Consider the following 15,816-nt stretch of genomic DNA (forward strand, 5'->3'; position numbering starts at 1 on the left):
CTGTATTGTGTTACTTGCCCCTGCAGTACCGCCAAGCGAATGGAAAGTTTTACGCAGTTTGGCTTGGTATGGCAATTCAGTAAGTAGGTCCACACGGCGAGGCTGAGGACAAGCGAAGCCCGCGGCACTATTTCACTCATACGCCAAATTACACAACGTTTGTATGAGCAGCATTTTACACCAACTCGCCTGCTGGGTGTGTAAAGGTTACATTCAAAACTAGAAGAGTGGCTGAGCAAATTTTATTGTTGCATTTACACTATAACCTATTCTAAAACATTAATATATTTCCTATGCTGATTTTGTATTGGGTCGCATATTAGCCATCGTCTTTTATAACCTTAGTCGTTTCGGCAAGCAAAAACTCATGGGTCCCCACACATGCAAAGTTGTAGATAATGCATTTCAAGAGATAACCATGTGAAAGTTTAGTGTTGTAATGTAAAACACAGTGATCGGCACTGGGCTTAAATAATAATACTATGTAGAAAACAAACTATAAAATTAGATTCATCCCAGATATTGTTTGAAGTATGTCCTATTTAACATTTTAAAAAACTGACCCATTTCAGGGGGCTAGTAGGGTAACTACTGCAAATTTGACACATAAACTAAAGAAATATAAAACCACAATGACTCAATCAATAGTACTGCAAAATTTCAGCCCAATCCGCCAATGTTTAAAATTTCGACCACTAGAGGTGTTTTGAGCAACAACCGTTAATGTTCTATGCTAAACTGCCATGGCGCAAAAACGTCCAACAAGTACCCACAATGCCCCAATGAGTAACATACAACTGGTTGCCCTTGTAATACTATTGCGCCACAGAAATATTTCGTTTGTGGTGCCCAGTAACATACAAACACGTTTTACACTTTGGGGGCTTGTGGGGTAAATGTTAGGACTACAGGGTTGAACACAACAATCGACACCTATAAATGACATACTATACAAGCTATCCAAATTTCAACCAATTCTGACACTGTTTAAAAACTCACCCATTTTAGGGGGCTAGCGGGGTAAATACTGGGGTTATCAACAAAAACAAAGTGGTATGCACATCTGCATAAATATATCTACCATCTGTGTAAATTTCACCCAAATCCATCAAACATTTGATAGAAAAACGAGTAGGACAAACTTTGGGTAAAAAACACACATTTTGGGGGGCTAGCGGGGTAAATACGGGGGTTATCAACAAAAACAAAGTGGGATGCACATCTACATAACTATATCTACCATCTGTGAAACTTTCATCCAAATCCATTAAACATTTGATGGAAAAACGAGACGGACAAACTTTAGGTAAAAAATACCCATTTTGGGGGGCTAATGGGGTAAATACTGGGGCTATCAACAATAGTGACCCTGTCCCAGAGGCATCACATGATATTGAACAAAACGATCAAGAAGAACATGAGACCTCAATTATTGCCCTGCAGTGACGCACAAGCACCCTCGTATTAGTCCAACAGAATTTCCGGACAGTAAATCTCGTAGTCGTGTGCGAGTACGCAATCCCAGTAAAATGTCATAGCTGCAATACCGGAAGCTTAGTGGACCCAGACTGCAGGCATTTCTTCTGCTGCAAATGCCAAAAATATATAGTGGCTAAGGCATGCTGTGATGAGTCAACCTTGTTCCTACTGCCACAATTGCAAACAGAAACAAAATGTCCGAAATGTCAGGCACCGATGAGACTACTGACATGCTGCAATAACATTCAACCAGAATAGATAATGGATGGCAACATGTTCAAATGCAATGCCAAAGGTATGCTAATACTTGTGAATGTAACACTGTTAACGCTTTGGCTAAATGTGCTATGAGTAAAGATGGTTACAATCCTGCCTGCAGAAATAAATTAGTCCACTGCAGTTGTGGGGAACAAACGCTGTACATATTGAACCAAGTCAACCTTACAACTGTAATTGTGATTTTGAATATGAATGAGACATAGAAGTAGGAGTTCAGAAGTATCAATAGTGTCTTTAAAATAATATCCTCAAAACTTACTAACACTATTTACGGAAAATACAAATTCTTAAGAATGCCATTTTGTCTAAAAATGGCCCAAAAAGTTTTTCAACAGAGAATTTGAACAAGCCTTGCATGGTTTACCCAATCAAGGCATTCAAATTAGGAGCGTTTGTTCATTTTGCCCTAATTAGATGTCGATTTGTTGTAGCCCCAACATTTACCCCACTAGCCCCCTAAAATGGGTGATTTTTTAAAACGATGTCCGAATTTGATGAAATTTTGAGAGTTGTTCAGTTTGCCACAATTAGGTTTCGATTGTTGTGTTTCACCCTGCATCCACAATATTTACCCAACTAATGTTTAAAGCAATGTCTGAATTGGATGAAATTTAGACAGTTTATAGAACGTCATCCATCAATGTCTTTTACCGTGTAAGCCCCACCTTCACCCTATTAACCCCTAAAACAGGTGTAATTTCTAAACATTGGCCAAGTTGGTTGGAATTTTGACAGTTTGTGCAATATGACATTTTCACTTTTTGACCGTCAATCCCATTAGCCCCTAAAAAGGTTAACTTTTTAAACAATATTATAAAATTTAGACAATATATGTCATTTTGAGGTGAAGTTTTACCACGTAGCCCAACCATTTACCCCATTAACCCCGTAAATGGTTAAATTTTGCAAACAATGGCTGAATCGATTGCGACTTGTATGGTTTGTACCTCATATAGCATGATTATGTCTGCAGACTTTTTTATCGCCCTCTTTAAACAGATAGCACCAAGATTTATCACAGTTATTTTGCAAAATCCATTATTTGCAACTTTGCATGTGTGGGAGACTCATGAGTTTTTGGTTCCAGAAACAACTAAGGGTATAAAAGACAGTGGCTGATATGGGACCCAATTTAACCGATTATAAATAAAGTGTACGCAGTGTATGTGCAATGGCAATGTGTGCTGAGCCACTTTTCTAATTTGAATGTCTTTTTATGTGCAGAGATGAATGTCGGCAATTTTTTTTATCTCTAATTACTCTTTATCCGCTACTTTAGATCAGGGATACTCAAACTTTCTTGCTATGCGACCCCATTTTAAAACAGAAATTTCTACGCGACCCCTTGATGGGTATAGCCCAGGATGCACAACCTTTTCGCTGTGACAGCCGCATCACAGATCCTTTTTCGCCAACTTGTGTTTTAAAATTACTAATGTAAAGACATTACTGATGTGTATATATATGTGCCATCTTAATGGCGTCTAAAAAGCCTAAATTAATTTCCAACTTGATCACACAAGTTGACAGTCTTAGCTTTTATGACGTCAGGCGTATACTACAACGGTCAGGCGTATACTACTATACGCTTGTAATACTCTTTCAAGTTCCACAAAATGTGTTTAGACCAGTTTGAAAATCAAAATATTTGGCAAAAGAGTTTTATTTACGTCACGGCCGTCAGTCACATATATTCTAACAAACTCGTTCACGGCCGAACAAAATCGTCTCTGTGCAGCCACAAGGTTGTGTACCCCTGGTATAGCCTATACACGGGACTGATGTTTACACAATAAATGTACGCACGTATACCATTTATTGTGACTGACATAACAACGCATAATTTTTCGTGACCCCAAAATTATATTTTACGACCCAAATCGGCGTGGCGACCCACAGTTTGAGAAGCCCTGCTTTAGATTACCCATCAGTGTTACATCGCTATTGTACATATTATTATGTTTTCTATGTTTCCCGCCAGTAGCCTTAACTTACTTGTATGGTTCAATGTTGTGCAACCTGGTGACATTATCTATTACACAAAACGGTGCTTATGATGTCACAACCTTGGCATTGCTTTACTGAAGTCACGACTTGTAAGCGTGGCTGCCCAGGGTTGCCAGGTGGCGTAAAAATCGGACAAAAAACGAAAAATTGAAAAAACGAAAAAAATAAATAAATTGGTCTAATTTCACATGCTGTGTCCGACGCCTAAAAATCATTAGGACATTTAGTTTTTTGTCTTAATATGTCCGAATTTTGCTGATTGAATAACTTTTTGTCTCCTTCCTACTTTTTGAAGGTTGCAAACCTTTTTTACCACAAAACGTGGTTTAAAAGTGCAACTTGTTTTGTTTAGTACCTTGTTTATGACATTAAACACATAATTGTCTGCCAGTGAATGTTTGGCCATTGTTGTGTACAATGTAATTGTATTGTAAGAAATGGTTATCTAAGGTGATATGAAGCAACAAGTTGACGAAACATTTTTTAAACGTTGCGAAACCAATGATAAATGCTACAGCAACGTGTTGCAATTGACAACTAAATATTATTTCAAACATATCGTTTTTTTCAAACATGGGAAGTTTGTTGGGCTTTAAGTTAGGATTTCAGTTCTTGTGTTTGCACGCATAAATGACGTCATATTTTACGTCCGCCTCTTTGCGTTTGTGTAAAACTCGGCGCTTATGAGTGTAGGGAACGTAAACGCACAAAAATGGCAGTTGGCACCTCGATATTGATACCTTGTCTGCAATTGTACGCTCTCGTTTTTTTGTCCTAAAATGTCCGATTTTCAGTCAAATACTGTCCGAATTCAGCCGACAGTACCTGGCAACCCTGTGGCTGCCTCGTGTTTATTAGCGACTGGATGTTATAGAGCAGGGGTGGCCAACTTGTTAGTCGTTAAGATCGACGAAAATTTTCTTAATTGCACACGATCGACTGATCAGTAGTAATTTAGGCTTACACAAAGCAATAACGCAAATTTCTGCATGAGATTTGATTGACAATTACCACATATTTATATTCATGAGTTTTATTATAAAGCATCACCTAGTTCTTGCAACAATAAAACGTCGCATATGTACATATTTTTCAAACTTTTAAATCTCCTCAATCAATTGCAACTGCTTCGTTAACGCAAACATTAAAGTTGTGACGACAAACGAAAATCACAATTGTTACCCAACAAAGAGAGTGACATTTACATTATTATTGTCTCATTGCACATTTGTGGGTTGTGTCAAAATGTCAGAAGTGCTGTTTTATATTATTTAATTTGTTTTTCAATTGATAAGCTTTTGATTAGTAATGGAGAATTTAGTGCGATCGACCAGTCAAAAGCAGACGATCGACCAGTCGATCGCGATCGACGTGTTGGCCACACCTGTTATAGAGAAAGCATGCTTTGTTTAATTGACTGGTTATGTTTGTTTCTTTGGTAACGAATAGGAAATTTGTGCTAACTGAACTGTTGCCGGTCGTCCAATGTGTAATTGTGCATTTCTGGCCCACGGATCCCACACCGTCGTCAGCCAACTTGTTGTTGCTGTAAAGCGTAAATAACTGTATTATTCCGGTAAGCTTTGTTGCTTAAAGTCTCGCTGGTCGTTACTAATGTGTTTTGGTGATGTTTATTGAATTTGATGCTGCATTTGCAGAACCTAAAATCTCCTGATCGCTTTGAATGTTACTGTGACTCTGGTCCTATAATAATTCGGTAAGAGTCAACTGTACTGATAATTTCTCGTCTGTTTCCTTAACTAAATTAGTGCATATTTGCAGAAACCGCTTTTGCCCTTGTGCTCGTCTTGCTGCTGAACCCTCGAGCGCCACCTCTGTCCTTAATTGCCTAATAAAAGAATTTGTTATTTTGGCTCTTGGTGCCTTGGAGTTGTTGAGCGCGAGGAAAGGCGCGTTGAGAACCGTTCTAGGAATTTAAGCGATCACCCCTGCTGTGCTGTGTAGCGAAATTTTATTTGCTTGTTGATTTTTGTCACCGTCACTTATTGTTTTCGTTCTTTTTCGTTGTGGCACCTTAATTACGTTTTTGTGTTGTGGCACCCTCGCTGCTTCACCTTAGGGGTGATTGGTTTGCAAGACGTTGATTGCGCCGGAATGTGCCTTCTTGTTCCACATGCCTTAAATAGCGCGTCGCTAGTCGTTGATATGGCTTTTCTCTGTGCGCTGTGAAACGTGGTGGTGTTGGTGTTGGTGGTGGGTTGCCACGTGCCCGGTGTAACTTTGCTTTTACATTGTTTTAAATATAAGTCGCGCCCATAAGCTAAACCAGTGTGAGGGAGTATAATTGGCTTTAGTGGTGAGCCGTGATTGCAGGGTTCTGGATCGGTTGCGAATTAAGTAAGCAGGCTTGGTGCATAAGATCGGTTTATCAGGCCTGCCGAAATAATTCGGTAACAGCTGTCTGGGAGCATAGAGTCACGCCCTCCACTAATTAAAAGACAGCGCCAACACATAGTCTGTGTTATTATGGGGTGATACAAAAAATAAATCTGTTGAATTTATGTTGACGTGATTTGTGAAGTACACTAGGAAACCTAAAAAAGTAAGTATACCTCGAGGCAGTTATACTAACTATCAAGACGGGTACGACGAATGTTGTCAAAATACGTTTAATCGATTTTGCTAATTATCTAGCAGTGGTTCCCAACTTTATCGATGTATTTCTTCCCTAACAATTCAAAATATTCTCATTTCTCCCAAATAGACTATACTAGTAGATGCTAAACCATACAAAAAACATTTAAAATTGGGTATTTTATCAAGTGTCCATTTACAAACCACATCTATAATTAAAGTTAATTCCTCCTCTTGTGTTTTGAAACTCCTCCCCGGTGGGAAACTACTGGATTAGAGCGTTGTCAAGAAAAGTGAGCCAATAGAGATCATTTACGTTAAATACATGCAATTAACTGCTGATTTTATTGATGTGGAAACTGGTTGGGTACACACATACAAGTTTTTTTTCGCAAATTTGCCCTTATTTAGGCCTCATTAAAGTTTGTTTCATTTTTTTTAACGGAACACAAATAATTTTTTGCGGTCAAACAGCACCAGGTTCATACAAACTACAACAAAACTACATAGGGAATATTCGCCTAACAATGCTAAATACGGTTATATCAATGTACTTTTCTTACGGATAGACATTGACCAATAATGGGGCAGCAATTTTTTTAAGTTGTTTTAAAAGTACGACTCCAGAACACCCCTTCTTCTGACGTCAGTGGTCCAGCAATGGAACCCTCCGCCAAGCGAATTGGCAAACCGTATGTCGACTGGTATTGCCTTAATTCCTGTAACGTACACGAAATTAAGCTTTTAAATGAAAGGAACAAATGCCGGTTTTACCGTCAGCATTTTTCCATTGTGCCTTTTACCGACATTAAACAATAGCCTACCACTAAGTCGTGCTTTTAACTATTTCTTTTTTAAAACAATTTCTTACCGAGACTTTCAAACATTCTTATAGTGGGTATTTCGTGTTTACAAACCATAACTCTTCGCTCATCCAACATAAGAACGTTCATGCTCAACCATTTTGATGACATCCACAATGGATGATCTGTGTGCAAATCATAGTTTTGACTCGAAATAAAAACAGCTATATCACAGCTATGTGGTCATGTTTACCATCAGGCACCATTGGTTTTGGGGCCTTTACCAGTTTCCAACCGGCTTTGTTGAACATCTCAGACTGAAACACAAACAAAGAAGAGTTGAAAAATGTTCGATACACAAGCATGAAGTAGTGTTTGTCATATAGTAACCATACCACAACCAGTTTAACATAGAAATAGGATCGTGCGGCATTTTGTGACGTGAAATATTTAATAATAGACACAAAGTTAGGACCATCCCAATTCTGTCCGAAATTGTAAACGACTCATACCCTGAACATAGAACTCAATAACTTTTCAAATCACACTTGACCCGATAACCCGGTGTTCTTGCTGTTTTACGTAACTGCCAACGGTGGCAATGTGATAAAGTGACATAGCAAATAAACTTGAGTTGCTGACTTAATGCTCGAGAATAACACATTTTGGGATCTTTAACATATTGACCAACCTGCAAACATGGTCTATCAGGATTGACAATCACTAGTCCCGGTCCAACAGCGTTGAAAGTAGCATCAATGTGCATTGGCTTTGAATCTTTGAACTGCAGTAAATGCACGTTATAGTCTGGTCCAAGATGGCGGGCCATCCATTCTATTCCAAACAAGTTTGTGACCTTGTAAAATAAAGGTCAAGTTTAGATAGATATCAAAAGTTTGTGAATACAGTAGGTACGATTGAGTTCGTCTGGCACATATTTTTATATTATACTTCATGATGTAAAACAGCATAACCAAACCAAAAATAACCACAGATAATTTAACACTTCAAACGCACGTTTCGCACTCTGCTAATTTTTATGAAGCAAAATATTTCAGTTTTAAATATAAAGATTGTGCTGATTCGTAAAATCTTAAAATTCATAAATGCATTCCATTATGCCTACATCTTAAAACTTTACTTTTTTTTTTTTTTTTATCGATCAGTATGAATTTTATGTAACTTTCCCTAATTTCTTTTTATGCGACGTCGCACAACATTGTTTAAAATGTGATTGCGCAACATGTGACTGAGCAAAGCCAAAATTCATGACCTTAATGTGTCGTTAACAAATATTTGTTCCTATAATGTATGCGTAAACCCGGTAACACTTAAAAAAAGTTCTCACTGTTTGCCACTCGCTAAACTGTGTCAAAGTCCGTAGACTTAATATACAGCAGTTATTATATTTCACAAGCATTTGCAAAACGAATATTACACAAGCATTAGCATTGCAAAACGAACAAAATTGTTGCAATTTTGCCGTGATAATTACTGTATTTTAAGTCTACGGAAACAGTAAGAACTTTTGGGTTCGCTGCGACAAATACGTAACATTGTAGTAAAAGAACTTACCAAAAGTGTCTTGTTACATCGTTGATTTGTCAAAAACATTTACCAAACAAGCAGCCGCTTTAATAATCAAATGACATTTGTGGGAATTTTGCTGCACAATTATCAATTTCTCACCAACCTGACTTTGCTGAACGAAAATATCTTTTCCGCATCTCATGAAATCTGCTGCGTCAAAACAGGGTTCAAATTCAGTTGTGACATAACGTCCTTCGCTCGCGAGATTGTGACGATCTTTTACATACTCCATTGGGTAGTTCTAAAATAAACGATATAAAATGTAAATCACGTAGCGTGTGATAGCGTGTGAAATCACGTAGCGTGTGATAAAATGTTAATATTGACCGTGTTTTTAACTGACCTAGTGCAACGTTAGTAGAGAAACGGACAAGCAACAGTGAACCTTGGTTAGCCTGGGTCTTCGCCTAATTCAGACAAAACTCGACGTACAAATGATGTATAATGTGTGAAGGTTGAAACTAATCCACATAGGGTAATTCAGATATTCGTCTAATACGGACAAATACTTTGGTCCAAACGGGTCCGAATTAACTGGGGTTTACTGTACTTAACTACACAGCAAGCTATGATAGGTTTATGTCTTATCAGAATAGGCTTTGAATATGCCGGAGCATAACCATTGTAGTCCCATTTGACGAAGTTTAAAAAAATAAAAATAAACTTAAAGTGTTAGGATTGGTGACGCAGTATACGCATCTAAGCTATTTAACCTTATGGCAGCCGATCAGCTAGGTTTAGATGTTCCTTTAACCGGATAAAACTTGGAAGGCGTTTTTTGCACACATTTCCTATATGACACATCGCAGCAGACTTTTTGCAATATACAATAATAGGTATATTTTCCGTCTCGATCGGCAGTATTTTTATTTAAAAAAAATATGTCAATAATAAATTATCTATGTTGGAGCTGCAGCTCCAGTTTTTGTGCGCATGCGCACTTGGAAAAGCTACATGCCGGGCGAAATAGGCGACAGGGCAGCTCCACCAATCACGTAGCGTGTGAACCGGCCTGTAGTTGTGTTGTCTGCTCCGCGTTTATCCAAAGCCAAACCCGTGTACTATATTCTTAGGTTTGACAGTGAGTATAGTTAAATAATTATTTCGCCATCTTTCAATTTATTTGTTTGAAGGTTAGTCGTGACTTTTTAATACTGTAAGTGGGCTTTAGTTTTTGCAGTTATCATTGAATTAAAAAGTGTATCTAACACCTTGAAAAAGGGCATTTAACAGCAAGAAAAGTCACGATTAACCTTTCATAAATAACGGAATAACAAAGATTTAGGAACAAAATGGGATAAAACATCTGCTATTCCAAATATGTCATGCAGCAACAACAAGAAATACTCAGTTTTAGTTCTGAATGCTACGAAAGAAGGTAAATGCCTCAATGAAATTCAGGCAATATCAAATGCAGAACAAACAATTGTAGAAGCAACAGGAATTTTAAAATAACTGGGTGATGACAATTTCAAGTTTTGGTTTCGTAATGTTACATAATTATGACGTCACATGTGCTCGTTGGCGCCCCCAGTGTTTGTTCTGTACGTGGCGATACTCGACGTGGCATAAATGCACGTGGTGGTCGTGATTTGGTCGTTGTGCAAGAGAGATGTGATTTTTCCTGTCTGGATTTTATATGCCGGTTTTTATATTGCCAATAAAGATTGCAACAACTGTTAACTGCAGGTCCATATCGAACTGAAAAGGCGCGTTACAGTAACACATCATATGAACAGTATGTGCAACCAAGTGCAATCTTGTGTGTTGATATAATGGACATGTACTGTTTCTCTAAACAGTAGTTGCTAAATTGCTTCACAGGAAATGTTTCTTAAAGTGAACTTTCAAGGAACACCATTATTTCCAAAAGACTTGCACTTGCAGTGCTAACACTAAACAGAAAAAAAAAACAGTTTCTTAGTTGTCATTCGGAAATGAAGGAATAAGCTATTCATTATTTTGCCCAAACTATACGTTTATGATTGATTTTGGTTGCTAAAAGGAAGCACAAGGTTTAGAAGTATGGTTTGAATTTAAGTGAGAGTGTTGTAAATTGCAAAGCTTGAAGGAGTTTTGCACTTAAAAAAAAAATTATAAGCTATTTGCCACCAAATATAGCAGCAAGTTCTGACACAAATGTAATGTGGTTGTTAAATTTGTCAGTTATGATGATACAAATCAGAGCTTTGTGGCTATTTTTTTTTGTGTTGCCATAATCTGTGAAGTGTCATAGAAAATGTTGAAACATGAAATGTCATAGTAAAAAATGAAACATTACCATATTAATGACTGAGTAGCAAGCGTGTTAGTTGGTGGTAATTGTTATAACCAGTTTTTCTTAAATGTTGTTCAACTGAAATACTTCGACCTTTTCGACTCATTATGGGCCCCCTTCCCTGAAGGAGACACATATTGATTTTACTCGAATTTGTTTTTTTTTGTTTTGTTTTCTTTGTTTTTTTTTCTTCCCAAAGTTTGTCCGACTCGTTTTTCCATCAAATGTTTGATGGATTTGGATGAAATTTACACAGATGGTAGATATAGGAATGCAGATGTGCATCCCGATTTGCTTTTGTTGATTACCCCCAGTATTTACCCTGCTAGCGCCTAAAATGGGTTATTTTCTTGTTAAAGTTTGTCCGACTCGTTTTTCTATCAAATATTTGATGGATTTGAATGAAATTTACACAGGTGGTAGATATAGGTATGTAGATGTGCATCCCGATTTGCTTTTGTTGATTACGCCCAGTATTTACCCCGCTAGCCCCCTAAATTGGGTTATTTTCTGCCTAAAGTTTGTCCGACTCATTTTTCCATCAAATGTTTAATGGATTTGGATGAAATTTACACAGATGGTAGATAAAGTTATGTAGATGTGCACACCACTTTGTTTTTGTTGATAACCCCAGTATTTACCCCGCTAGCCCCCTAAAATGGGTGAGTTTGTAAACAATGTCGGAATTGGCTCAAATTTGGATAGCTTGTGTCGATTGTTGTGTTCAACCTTTTAGCCACAACATTTACCCCACAAGCCCCCAAAGTGTAAAACTTATTTGTATGTTACTGGGAAAAAAAATTATGAAAATTCTGATTCGCCATAGTCTTACAAGGGCAACCAGTTGTATGTTTCTCGTTGGCGGGTTGCTTGGTGAACGTTTTTGTGCCATGACAGTTAGGGGTTGTTAACAGTCCTATGACGTCAGAAGCATTACCGATTGTTGCTCAAAACACCTCTAGTGGTCGAAATTTTAAACATTAGCAGATTTTGCAGTACTATGGATTGAGTCATTGAGGTTTCATATTTTTTAGTTTAGTGTCAAACCCCATTAGTAACCCTCCTAACCCCCTAAAATGGGTAAGTTTATAAAACAGATTCGGAATTGGCCAAAATTTGGGTGGCATGTGGACCATGGCTTGAAATGCACTATTTTTAACTTTACATGTGTGGGAACCCATGAGTTTCTGCCTGCAGAAACAACTAAGGTTATAAAAGACGATGGCTAATATGGGACCCTATACAAAATAAGCATGGGAAATATATATATGTTTTTGAAATAGGTTATAGTGTAAATGCAACAACAAAATGTGCTAAGCCGCCCTTCTAGTTTATTACTATTTTTAATATTGTTGTTGTGCTTTACCGTATTTATAACCGCATTTAAATCGTTTCGAGTCTGTGTCACGTGTGGTTTTGTGCCACATTATTACTGCATATTATTAAGTTTGGTCCATCGCTGTGCAAGTAAACAAAATACACAAATGATACCGTCTGCTGTTTTCACTCGTGTGCAGTATTGCGTAACAAAAATTACGTCACAATGGAGTTGCTAATTAAGATTTGTATTACTTGTTTTTCTTCACAAAACAATGGCTAGAAAACTAGAAATGTGGCTTTTCTATATATTGACAACTTATATATGTTCAATAAAGGCTAAAATTTGGAGCAGCACCCCCACAAATTTTAGGCACGAGCCGCCACTGTTTATTAGTACAAACTTGGAAAAAAAGCTAAAACGTCCTATGCTATTACAAGCAAAAACTGATAAAAATGGTCACGTGGCAACGGAGCATCCAAGCGTGACCAATCTGCAGAGGTTGATCAGAAAAAAAAGTGCCGCAATTTCTTGTTTGTCCATTTTTTTGCCAAAACTAAAACTGTGTTCCACAGAATATAGTTGTTAAATATCCTATTGCTTCAAAAAATAGATATATTTGCTAAACAATGGCTAGAAAACTAGAAATGTGGCTTTTCTATATATTGAGAACTTATATATGTTCAATAAAGGCTAAAATTTGGAGCAGCACCCCAGAAATTTTAAGCACGAGCCGCCACTGATGCTGCTGTTCGTCTATGATACCAAGTGGCAAGTGGCCAATTGCTAGGAAAGATCAACTACACTGGAGCGTTTTTCAATACTAAGGGGGCGAAAGGATTTTCTCGGGTGAGATAATGCACTTTCGCTGTTGACACAAAACAATGAACTACAAAAAATACACGTGAGTGCGCATTCTAAAATGAATACCTCGTGCATTCGCAGTGTGAAATGGGTTGTCAGTCGTGACCCACTGTTGCTTCGTAATGCACGAACATGTTGAGAACAAGGCCACCGCCGGCTTTTCAGTTAATAATTGGGTCCACGTGTATATTGAGTACTTCCCCTTTTTGATGTCGCAATTCCACATGGCAAAAGCAGCACGAAACAACATTCGCTTACCTGATCATATAACTCATCACTCATAAGAGGCTTAGGAGCAGTGGTCCATTTAGCCCCGGCTTGAAAATATTCTTTCATCAGTGACCGATAAGCGCGATATTCGAAAAACCTGGAACGCCAAGCCATTGGTGCCTCGATAATTTCTTCACCAATCACGATCAAGATATCTCGTGGCATAGCTGCGTACATCCCTGCATATAAAGTGATGAATAAAAATATCGAGCCACAGACAGTTTTCTGATTTAGTAATAACTTTTTTAGTTTATCTATTGGCATATAGGGGTCCAATTAAAAGAGCACATAAATTCGGTTGAAAATGTCGCTTGTTTTAGGCGCTTAGTGCATACACCTAAAATACACAAGATAGGTGACGTTGTTCTCATTTTACCCTTTCTCTGTTTTTTTTTATATTAACACTTAAACAGTTATTGTCATATAATTTTATTTTATTATTTATCTACCTTTGGATTTAAAATCTGGTGTTTCGTAGGTTTTGCTCCAATCTACTATGTCAGGACGCCTCACAGTGACGCCTTCGTGGCGTAACACATTGCACATTTCTTCGATTTGGGACACCGCTTTTTTCACGTGCTCTTGTGGGAAAAATTGGCCCCCGAACTTTCGAAAAAACTCCCACTGCTGATGACTGGTGATAGCCTGGAAACACAAAGGTGAAGTTCATTAATTCCAAAGCTAATGCAAGGGATCTAAAAATATAAACTTGATAATATGCATAGATTGTCATACCTTTACTTCGTGAGTAAGCGGGGGTACGCACGCGTTTTCAGGGCGACCGACGATCACCTCATCAAGTGGGTCCCACTCGTTGTAAGAACAGACTGGCGATTTTATCTGTCGGTCAACGTTGAATATACGATAACTTTACTTTACGTGGAATCAATTGGCGACGCATAACGTAACAGTTATGACGTCATAAATAGTTCAAACGATTGCTGATAGTGTTTTATTAACAATAGGGATAAAAGCGTGTACCAAAAGGCAGTAGTTGGCGAAATAATAACAAGGTGGTGCAGATATCCACAGAGAGGGGTGATAAAACATTCACCTTTTGTCCAGCTGTATCTGCATGTTGTTTGCGTGTAGCTTGAACCGCCACAACCAGCTTCGAGCGAGAGGCAATAACATTCTAGTAATAAAAAAAAAACTTTTAAAAATATATTTGCTATTTTCTAGTCTACCGTTATAATTGCATGCATGTGTGGCTTTAGAACGGTGTTGCGTATAAACAACATGTATGTTACATCTTATTTGCCAGTAATTGCCGATTTCTATTGATTCCGCAACGTGGTTTAGTTCTTTTCGTTGCTGACTTCCGTGGAGCACGGTGCTGCGTCGGTTGTATTAGAAAAGCCGTTTATTGTCGTGTTGACCATTATTGGTGAGTCACTGACACACAGGGGCGGCTCGTGCGAGGGTGCTGCGGAGCTGCAGCACCCCTTAGATATTTTTACTTAATATTCCTACCACAATATTACAGATAACTTCCATTATATTCTTTTTTATTCTTTAGCAATATAAAATTAGAAAAAAATCCACCTTGATCGGCATTTTTTTCCTTTTAAAAAAAATATTGCATTAATATGTTTTCTATGGTCGAGCTGCAGCTCCAGTTTCGTGACGTTTTGCAGTTGTGCGCATGCGCACTTGGAAAAGCTACATGCCGGGCGAAATAGGCGACAGGGGGCTGTGGCTGCCGCAGCCCCTCCTGTGACGTAGCGCTAGTTGAGTTGTCTGCTTCGAGTCAGTGAACTCCAAAGCCAAACCCGTGTACTATATTCTTAAGTTCGGCAGTGAGAACAGTTAGATAATTATTTTGCCATCTTATAATTTATTTGTTTGAAGGTTAGTGGTAACTTTTTAAGATGACTGTAAGTGGCAGGGTTGGGTAACGAGTCCCATCAGTCGAGTCTCAAGTCAAGTCAAGTCATTAGGGGTTCGAGTCCCAAGTCAAGTCGAGTCAGAAGGGGTTCGAGTCTCAAGTCGAGTCGAGTCATTAGCGGTTCGAGTCTCAAGTCGAGTCAAGTCATTAGCAGTTCGAGTCAAGGCAAGTCACAAAAAGTTTTTGAAAAAAGGTTTAGATAGTTAATCTATTTGAATGTTTCATCGCGCCCTTTTTAACTTAAAACGGACACCGCTTCATTACAATGAACAAATCCTATTAATTCAGAGTAGGGTTAACTTTAATAAATCCTGTTAATTGACACTGATTAAACATTGTGGAAAAGAACGTTAACCTGTTCAAAGGAGTTTTTGAAAACCGAAAATTCATATTTTACTGCATGCGCTAGAACGTTTGTTCAGTAATATAAGCGCTTAAAGCGAAT

At 38.0% G+C, this 15,816-nt stretch overlaps 1 protein-coding gene across 1 annotated transcript; it reads right to left on the reverse strand.

Moving 5' to 3' along the window:
- Window positions 1-6,685: 6,685 nt before the first annotated feature.
- LOC145222892 (glycine amidinotransferase, mitochondrial-like) lies at window positions 6,686-14,614 on the reverse strand. Its single transcript, XM_080089133.1, has 9 exons — window positions 14,538-14,614; window positions 14,219-14,323; window positions 13,933-14,128; window positions 13,472-13,662; window positions 8,857-8,994; window positions 7,855-8,019; window positions 7,417-7,480; window positions 7,232-7,348; window positions 6,686-7,079 (listed from the first exon to the last, which is right to left on the reverse strand). Exons 3-9 carry the CDS (start codon window positions 14,027-14,029, stop codon window positions 6,970-6,972), a joined length of 882 nt encoding a protein of 293 aa, XP_079945259.1. The 5' UTR covers window positions 14,030-14,128; window positions 14,219-14,323; window positions 14,538-14,614; the 3' UTR covers window positions 6,686-6,969.
- Between the last annotated feature and the right edge of the window lie 1,202 nt (window positions 14,615-15,816).

The sequence above is a fragment of the Phallusia mammillata genome, chromosome 1, assembly GCF_965637545.1.
Source record: "Phallusia mammillata chromosome 1, kaPhaMamm4.hap1.1, whole genome shotgun sequence".
NCBI lineage: Eukaryota > Metazoa > Chordata > Ascidiacea > Phlebobranchia > Ascidiidae > Phallusia > Phallusia mammillata.

Coding starts and splice junctions, on each gene's coding strand:
- LOC145222892 (XM_080089133.1), bottom strand. CDS start 14,029: ATGTGCAATGTGTTACGCCACGAAGGCGTCACTGTGAGGCGTCCTGAC. Junction 13,663..13,932: donor ACCAGATTTTAAATCCAAAG/GTAGATAAATAA, acceptor CTTTATATGCAG/GGATGTACGCAGCTATGCCA. Junction 7,349..7,416: donor AAAACCAATGGTGCCTGATG/GTAAACATGACC, acceptor ATTTGCACACAG/ATCATCCATTGTGGATGTCA.